The sequence below is a fragment of the Quercus robur genome, chromosome 8 (assembly GCF_932294415.1).
Source record: "Quercus robur chromosome 8, dhQueRobu3.1, whole genome shotgun sequence".
Classification (NCBI taxonomy): domain Eukaryota; kingdom Viridiplantae; phylum Streptophyta; class Magnoliopsida; order Fagales; family Fagaceae; genus Quercus; species Quercus robur.
In genome coordinates this window covers 12,009,366-12,018,560 of record NC_065541.1, presented here as the reverse complement: position 1 = coordinate 12,018,560, position 9,195 = coordinate 12,009,366, and the positions used below count along the sequence as shown (strand labels likewise).

The window sequence follows — 9,195 nt, the reverse complement described above, 5'->3', positions numbered from 1 at the left end:
TGTAACATTGGGTTATCCAAAAAAAAAAAAAAGTAAATAAATAAAATCTTAAGAGATAAGACTATAAGAGTAGGTGTTTAACTTTGTAAGGATTCCTTTGTTAAAGAGTCATGTATGTTTTGAATCCCTCCTCTTCCTCACCCGAAGATATGAAATCTGTATTTAATTAAAATATGAAATTCTAGTGATAAAGGGGTTTTTTATTTTATTAGATTATCTCCAAGCTTTTCTTTTGTAGATAGATGTGATCGATGATACAATTTTCAAGTGGGGAGTGAATGCATTTTGAGGATGTCCAAGTATACGTATCCGCATGAGGCGAATTTTGTTGAATGTTTCGATCCAATCAGCATGCATTAATTATCAAAACCGAATTGGACAGTGATCCTGGACGTTGCTTGGCTTACACGGTAGATGATTGGTTCGACCAGACATTATTACAATATTATTTAAATAAATCATTAAAATTAACGAGAAAAAAAAAAAAAAAAAAGGTTGATTATGAGTATTTTTTATAATAAATAAAATTTATGAGATAAGACTTGAAAAGAATGCAGGTGAACTAACCCTTCTTCAAAAGTGTGTTAAAACAATGTAAATATTTGAAACAATTCGAAAAGTAAGATGGATATTGCGCGAGTATATGCTAAGAAAAATATTTTCCTGGATGAATGGTTTAAGAAACATGATTAATACTTGTAGTCTGCAATTTTAAGAAAAAGAAAAAACATAAATTTCTAAGAGGAATGAGAATAGTGCTGGTCGAATACCGAACAGTTTGAATTGGTCTAATAATGGTTAATGGATACATGGGAAGTTGATAATAATTGTGAGCAAGGCCAGGTCATCGCTAAATATAGGCGGAGGCTGGAATAACAAATGAACAACTTAGATGAGTTTACTTACACCTTCCAATTTCCAAACAGTGGTCAAGGAAAGGAACTACGTTATTTATGTGATGCTCACTGGTATTCCATTATATTTTGCGGTTACAGCAAAGAAAATGTATGCTTCCATATTCAGAAAACATTAATAAACGTTGACCCCCATCTTGTATCTTTTGCCATTCTGTTTTCTACAAACGTTTCCGTTAATGAACAACATATTTAGCTTTTTGTTAAAAATTTGTTGCAAAGTATGCTTATACTTTTTAAAAAAAAAAGTGTGTTTTTTTTAAAAAAAAATTACATAAAAGCTAAATAAAATAAAATTAAAAAAAAAAAAAAAAAAAAAACTAACTTGTAATCTAGCCCCTAACACTCGTAATTAAAATATATTTTAAAGAAACAGCATATCTCTAAAATTGATGAAGATAGTAGATCTTTTTACACGCATGCACCACACCTATGCTAAATTCATATCATTTTTTTCGAAGCATCATCTAGTATAAGCTCAAGAATTGATTAAGAATTAAATATTTTAAACTCATCCGTTTCAATGTTGACTGTACAAGAACACTATAAAGCTCCTCCGATGAATTATTTTTGCATTTAGTTTCATTTTTATAATATTTTTAGTTAGTTGTCTAGTTTGCAAAACCATTCAACAAACTAGCATCTAGGCCCGTTTGGTAGAGGAGTTTAAGTAATGTTGTTTGAGTGTTTTTGATATACTTGTGAGTGAAAAAGTGTGTTGAAATATGTATAAAGTTGTTTAAAATGTGAAAAAGTGTGTTGAAATGTGTATAAAGTTGTTTAAAATGTGAAAATGTGTGTTAGAACCACACAACCAAACAGGACCACGAATGTCTAAAACTCGAGTTTCAAGATAGAACTCAAGTTTTTTAAAACTCGAGTTGTAAATGGTGGCAACTAATGTGGAAAAAAATCCACATGGAACTCAAGTTTTTAAGACTCAAGTTCCACCATTTACTTTCCCAACACCTGTTCTTCTTCTCTTCTCCCTCTTCTCTCCTCCAGCCCGTGATTCTTCTTCTTTCCCTATTCTTCTCTCCTCCATCCCATGCTTCTTCTTCTTCTTCCCCTATTCTACTTCTTCGGATCTACGTTCTCCACAGAGGTCTTCAGATCTAGTACTTTTTCCTTCATTTTTGGTTCTTCATCTTCATCGTCATCTTCGTTCTTCTGCTTCTATGGAACTCGAGTCTTTAAGACTCAAGTTCCTTGTGACAAAAACACCTCCATGTCAGCAATCAAAACTCGAGTCTTTGTGGCTCAATTTCTTTGCTGAACTCGAGCCTCAAAGGCTCGAGATGTTAATCTCCTCAATTCTTTCCAATTCTTGCTAACTAACAACATAGTGTGGCACACTCATGCTACTTTGCAAATTACACCCTCTCTCTCTCTCTCTCTCTCTCTCTCTCTCTCTCTCTCTCTCTCTCTCTCTCTCTCTCTCTCTCTCTCTCTCTCTCTCTCTCTCTCTGTGTGATGTTAGAAATAATGAACTGAAGAAGAAAATCATCAAATTTTTATATCTTTTCGGCATTTTCATTGACTTCATTTTTCAATTTTTTCACAATTCAACCGAGGTACAGGCGGATCTGAGAATCCCTGATCCATGCCTGCCTGCTGGCAATGGCATTGAGAGAGACTCTGTGCGATGCTTCAGCGAATTAAAGTAGAATATTCGTGCACATAATACAGAAGACAGACAAAAACACAATACTCTATTTCATCCAAAGTAATTTCAGGCTTGAAGCTGACAGACATACTCAAACAGGCTCGTTACTTAAGCTCCCATATACTAACCAAAAATGAGGGGATAAAAGAAAAAAGCCTTATGCTGTCATATCCTATAAGTTAGGAGTGCATGGCATTTAGTAACTTGAGTGCTAGTGCTTCTTGTTCTGCCAAGGAGGAGGAGTCCTTATTTTCTTTTCTCTCACCATCATCACTGTCACTATTGTAATATTTCTTCGACTTTTTACGGGGTCTGTCTCTAGTAGCTTCCTCTTCTGATGCAGAATGTTCTTCATCATCCTCTTCTTCCAAGCTTCCTCTTTTCAACTTCATCTTCTGCTTGATACGTTTCTCTCTGCGACGTTGGCGATCTAGTAGTTTGTCTTCTTTGTCTACCTGCTTCATCTCTTCCCTCATCTTATTATAATACTCATTCTTTTTGCCTGCACAACAATGAGATCTATTAGGGCACTTGAACAGCAGCAAATGCACAAAACATAGTCAACATTTGGGATAGAAATTTATTCAGTTCAGCTTTGTATTTTATTGACATGCACGGCAAGGCACCATGTTCAAACAAAGCATTGGTTCAATGAATTGACGTGGATCAATGAGGTTATGCATACTTTTGGAGTTTGAAAGATTGAAAATATGGATGGCTTTAAAAAAAACAAACGTGGATGGCTTCAAAATCCAAGCCATCCACATTTGTTGACCAAGACAACATCTGTGGTAAGAACTGAGAAAGAAAAGGAAACCGCATTACTTTGCTTCAGCCAGACAATGAGATTTAATTTAGAGAAGGAAAAAGGAAAAAGATACAAGAGCTTATTAAGCTGTGAAGTCTGCCTCGGGAATATTATTTATACTAATTGCAGCTCAAGAATGACCCATATACCTTGGTCAACCACAAATGATTCATTGCCACTCTTTATTTCAGCCACCCTCGCAAGTGGGGGTAGTGCATTGCCTTCATCATCATAAACAAGCCTAGTACCCATTGGTCTGTGGATATTTATTTTTAACTTCTTCTTCTTTGAAATCCGTGTTGCAGGCCTACAAAGGAAAGGATAGAAAAGCTCAAATCAGATTAATGAAAACCATATAAAGCACAATAGATTGAACAGTAAATCTTAAACTTTTAGCCTAGCATTGGTGACCCAATAAACAAACAAACAATACAGAATATCCAAACAAAATAACATATGATGGCACACTTGGCACACCAAAAGTACAGGGTTGGGCCTTGTATTACATGTCATCACATTTTTCCCGCAAGACAGACACAGATCTGTGTAAAATACTAGATGACACTTATTGTAAGGAACACCAGCTAGATAGAATAAAAACTACACATCCAACACAATTGCATATTTGCATGTAATTACTAATTCCTATCAAATATCATTATTGTATGGTGATCTTAGTGTTAATATATCTGTATAAAAACTCTATATAAATAATTACAGAAAAGTAATGTACCTAGCATCTGTGATTTCACTTATTTTCTCCTCTTCCTCATTTGGTGTATCCTGCTTTAGAAGAAAAGCTTTGTCCATTTCCTCTTCATCTATATCACCGATATCTAGCATCTCTTTGGGAATCTCCAGCAGATTCTCCCTGTCAGAGTTTTCAGATGCAGGAAGAGAAATTGTCTCTGATGCTGTTTTTGACTTGTTTTTCTGCTTCAAGAAACGGATTTTCGGAGTCATTGGGAGACCCAATGACACTGAAAATTCATCAATAGGCAGTTTTGTCACATCAAAAATTTCTTTTTCCTTCTGAATATAAATAGACCGCAAATATGTCACAAAGGCTCTTTGGGCCTGATACTGCATATCTGGATACTTAACTAGTAATGCTGACAACAGCCCAGAAACAGGTTGTAGTCTTTTTTTGTTTGCCTGAAAAATAAGCAATTATAACAGCAAGGTTAGCAAACAAATGAATTTAAACAATCATTACATGAGCAAGTATTCTCTTAAGAATCCCAATCAAATATGTTGAGCCACCGAAGAGACAAAGGAAGAAGTAAATATGTACATACATACATATATATATTAACTAGATAAGCAAAAGGAAGCCAAAGTATATTGGTTATCTACAATAGACTTTGCAAATAAGGCAGTCTACCTTAATAAATTGTATGGGTACTTTTTGTGCTTGTAATTTTTCAAGCATTTTCATTTCTGAGGGCATCAGAAATAAAACAGACCTCCCTCCAGAATGATAGCGAGCAGTGCGACCAGCTCTGTGTATGTAAGCTTTAACATCTTCTGGACAATCCACCTACAGAAATACGATAAAAAATTTCTAAGACCTTAGTAACAAGAAAAAGAATTGTTTTGTCTTATGCACACACAAGCTTATTTGAACAACCAAATTAAATTACCTGGACAACCCAATCGACTGCCTTGTTAAAATCAAGGCCTCTCGAGGCCACATCAGTCGAGAAGAGAACTGAACGCTGCTCACAGAATTCTGAATATATTCCCATCCTTCTCCCCTGCTTCATCCTCCCATGAAGACACTTTAAGGGTATCCCAGGACGCAGTTTCTTAAATGCTTCATAGACAAATTTGACCTAAAAGTACCAGCCATTCATCCTTAGCAACAATAATGAAAATGAGTATATAAATTAATAAAAAAATGGACCAGGCATTAAAAGGTAATTCTAATAGAAGGCCATCTAGATAAGGGAAAACCATAAATGAGAAACATCAATATGAGAACTAATTGAAGAACATGAAAACCAAGGATGTGGTGAAGTGCTTATCTGGATATAAGCTAAATGAACTAAGCCAATTAGCCAATTGATCCAGCATGGTGTGGACTGGAAAACCATCAAAGACATACCAACTCAACTTGGACTCTTACATAAACATTTGCATGTATGACCCCTAAATTACACGGATATTGACAAAAAAGTGTAAATGCATGCTCCTACATATAATAGACAAGTTAAATGTTAACATCCCAAAGGTCCTTGTATAACCTCTTCCTATTAGGCTATTACACAAAAAAGAGAAACTCTTTCTATTCAACTCCTTAGGAGTACTTGTGTAGATTTCCTGTGTACACGAGGTAGCTCCTCTTCTTTAATAAAATATATTACTTATAAAAAATGAATAAAACAATCATAATTGTCAAATCCTACAATGTATTGACTTTTAATTGTACTACTATCTAATCTCCCATAATCAGATTTTATCTATGAAACTATACATATAGTTCTTCAATGCACAAAAATGATAATTTTTAAATTAGGTAACATTCCAACAACTGTACCCAAACCAATGCATTCATAAGCTATGTGAGTATATGTACTATAGATACAGCCAAGATAAATGTAATGTTTTGTGCCATGAACACTTGATTTTTGTGGAAAGAAACAATTTAACAATTTGGTGTTCAGAAAAAAAAAATGTGAACAAGAATTGAAAAAATCAATCACATATAAAATATCAAACTGCCCCTGCCCAAAACTGGGCAGCAACTATGAATAAGCCGAATCATCTTATCTGGTTAACCAACAGGTAAGGGGGCTCGTATTGGCCTCAAACAACTATACAAACCCTAAGTTCCACACTTTTAGATTGGCTTTATTCAACAAGACATGATTTCTATTAAAGGAATAAAAGATGCTAAGTTACCTGTTTACAGCTTGAAAGAAACACTAGGATCTTTGAATTAAGATGTGACTTTATGAAACTCCACAACATATCTAACTTTTGGTCAAGAGGAACAACCATTGCAGTTTGCTGCAAGAGGTTGGGAGTGGAAGTTACAGACTCCTCATGCACGCTGAGATACTCTGGGTCCTTCAAACTGAGTCTTGCAAGATCTTGAACTGACTTTGTTTGAGTTGCTGAGAATAGCAAGGTTTGTCTATTCTTAGGTAGTTGTGACACGATAGCATTTAAAGCCTTCTTGAATCCAACATCAAGAATACGATCTGCCTCATCAAGAACCAAAACCTGTTTCCTGGCCAGGAATTCCCACCCAAATGAGAAGCTAAATAACCAATACTTGAAACATGTGTGCACATGCAAGTGCGAGGACATGCTTGCAAAAGTGTGTGCGTGTGTGTGTGTGCGCACATGCGCGTGTTCGTGTGCATGTATGTGTGTGTGCATGTGAGAGAGAGAGAGAGGTGAAACAAGGAAGTGGAAGAGTAAGCAGCCTTGTTCCCAAAAAAAGATCTGTAAATTAGGATGATTGAAAAAAGGGCAAACCTCCAAACCAAAGGAGTGACTTAGTGCCAAAAGAAAATTAATACAAAGGGAGGATAAAGCTATATTGAAGCCAAGTCTTACAACAAGCAGGGATGGCAGAGACACATCACCAACTTGAATGGACAAGGCACGAGGATTTATAAAACAGAATTTTAGCAAATTTCTTTCTTATAATGCAATGACTTTGGTATGGGAAATAACAGACAAAAAACAACAGGAAAAAAAAACTGTCAGCAAAACAGGAAAAGAAAGATGAGGAAGAAAATATAATGGTGACCTGAAGCAGGGAACATTCAAAGTTTGGAGTCTCATCCATGTGCTGAAGAAGCCGACCAGGAGTGCAAACCAAAATATTGAGCCGATTTACATGCTCCTTCTCTGTGTCAATATCCTTGCGACCACCAATTAGAAGGCCAGCACTAAAATTATGGCGCTTTCCTACAGTTTTTAACACATCAAAAAGTTGGCCTGCTAATTCCCGTGTGGGAGATATAATGATGCTCCCAACACCATCCTCAGGTCCCCATGTCCCTCTATATAACTTCTCCAGAACCTAAAATCAACATAACAATTGAGCACAAGAACACACAACATAGATATATACACAACATACAAATGAAAATTCAAACATACAAAAGAACTAGCATGCTAAAGAAAATTATAAGAACTAAATCATAAGGAAAAATAAAATGAAAGCCTTCTTCCCACTAGTTATTTTCATGCTATTCAGCCCGAGACAAAAGATACCCCCAATTAAATTCCACTCTTTTCTCACACTTCCTCACCAACCAAACAAAACGCAAAATTTCCTTTAGTCCACTTCCATCAATCATTTCCTCACACGTTTTCACCAATCATACAAACCCCACAAAACTCAAACTTCTCACTCTCAACTAAAATTCCCCTATTTTTCCCACACTTTCTAAGCAACCAAGCAAAACCCAAAATTCCCACAACTTACAAAACTCACACTTCTCTCACTCCCAACCAAATTCCATTATTTCCACACAAACACAATTCTCATTAAAATTCAACAACCCAAAAAACAAAAACAAAAAAAGCAAAACTCACCGGAATAACAAAAGCCAGAGTCTTTCCAGACCCGGTTTTCGCGGCGCCCAGAATGTCCCTTCCGCAGAGCGCGTGGGGCAGAGTAGCCCTCTGAACATCGGTCATCTCGACATACCCAGCATCACGAAGACCATCCACGGTTTTCTTCGACAAGGGCAGCTGGTCAAACCGCGTGGCACCGGCGTAGCGCGAGAACGAGTCGCCGCCGAGGCAGCCAATAGGTGAGTTGGAAGGCAGCGGAGGCAGAGACATGGGGTTGGAGCCGGAGTCGGGTTTTTGGGATTGGATCCATGAGTCGAGGAGCTTGATTGTTTCTCTTTCTGAGACGCGGAGTTTGTTGCGGAATTGTTTGGATTTGGGTTTTTTCATTGTTGGAGAGTTTTTGAGGTTCCGTCTGTCTCTTTGTGTGAATCTCTGCGTCTGTGTTTGTGTTTGTGGGGTTTGGGGTTTAAGAGAGAGCAATGAGAGACGAGAAAAGGGTTTGGTGTTTTTTTGGGTTTTTACTTTTTAGAGGGCAAAGACAATTTCAATTTGAGAGGGTTTAATATGGTTTTTACCATTTACTTTTACCCATATGTATATATATATATATATATATTGATAGGATATATATCTAATTTCTGATTTTGAGAAAATTAAAAACAGGATTTCTATTTTCGCGGTTATGTGTGTTTTTCTGTGACTTGCAAGGGTTTAAAATGCTTTTAAAAATAAAATATAAATAAATAGAAGAAGATGGAGGAGGGAAATTTGCAAGGGTTTGATTAATGAGAATGTTGTTTAAAGGAAAAGGAAAGGAAACATGCAAGAAAAATATTTCCTTACATATTGTCTTTGGATGTATCGAGGGGAAAAGAAAAAGACAGAATAAAATAATAATCTTGGAGAAAATGGGCTTTTGCCCTTTTTGGTTTTTTCAAAAAAATCTAGCATTTTGCCTACTTTCTCAAACTAATTAGAGGAATGTCCCTACTATAACTCGATTGTTCAAAAATCGAGTTTCAAAACAGCACTACAGGGCCCTTAAAACGTCACTGTAGGTATGGGCAATTAAAAAAAAAATTGCATGGAACTCGAGTTCCAAAACATCGCTATAGGGTATTAAAACGTCACTATAGGGCTCCTTAAAACACCACTATAGGACTTTAGATTTTTTTTTTTTTTTTAATTTTCAGTTTGTTATAACTCGATTGTCCAAAAATCAAATCTTAAATTGAAACTCGATTTTGAGAAAATTGAGTTTCAAAACA

General features: G+C 36.0%; 1 protein-coding gene across 1 annotated transcript; it reads right to left on the bottom strand.

Moving 5' to 3' along the window:
- Nucleotides 1-2,609: 2,609 nt before the first annotated feature.
- Nucleotides 2,610-8,449, bottom strand: LOC126694616 (DEAD-box ATP-dependent RNA helicase 32). The gene is made up of 8 exons (XM_050390985.1): nt 7,946-8,449; nt 7,152-7,427; nt 6,293-6,616; nt 5,032-5,223; nt 4,773-4,928; nt 4,122-4,543; nt 3,538-3,695; nt 2,610-3,082 (listed from the first exon to the last, which is right to left on the bottom strand). The coding sequence occupies exons 1-8, from the start codon at nt 8,312-8,314 to the stop codon at nt 2,760-2,762; spliced, it is 2,220 nt and encodes a 739-aa protein (XP_050246942.1). The 5' UTR covers nt 8,315-8,449; the 3' UTR covers nt 2,610-2,759.
- Nucleotides 8,450-9,195: the final 746 nt, after the last annotated feature.

Excerpts from the sequence above, each read along its gene's own strand:
- LOC126694616 (XM_050390985.1), bottom strand. The coding sequence starts at position 8,314 with ATGAAAAAACCCAAATCCAAACAATTCCGCAACAAACTCCGCGTCTCA. Across the intron at positions 5,224-6,292 it reads TTCTTTCAAGCTGTAAACAG|GTCAAATTTGTCTATGAAGC; the intron begins GTAACTTAGCAT and ends TGGTACTTTTAG. Across the intron at positions 3,696-4,121 it reads AGTGAAATCACAGATGCTAG|GCCTGCAACACGGATTTCAA; the intron begins GTACATTACTTT and ends TTTCCTTTGTAG.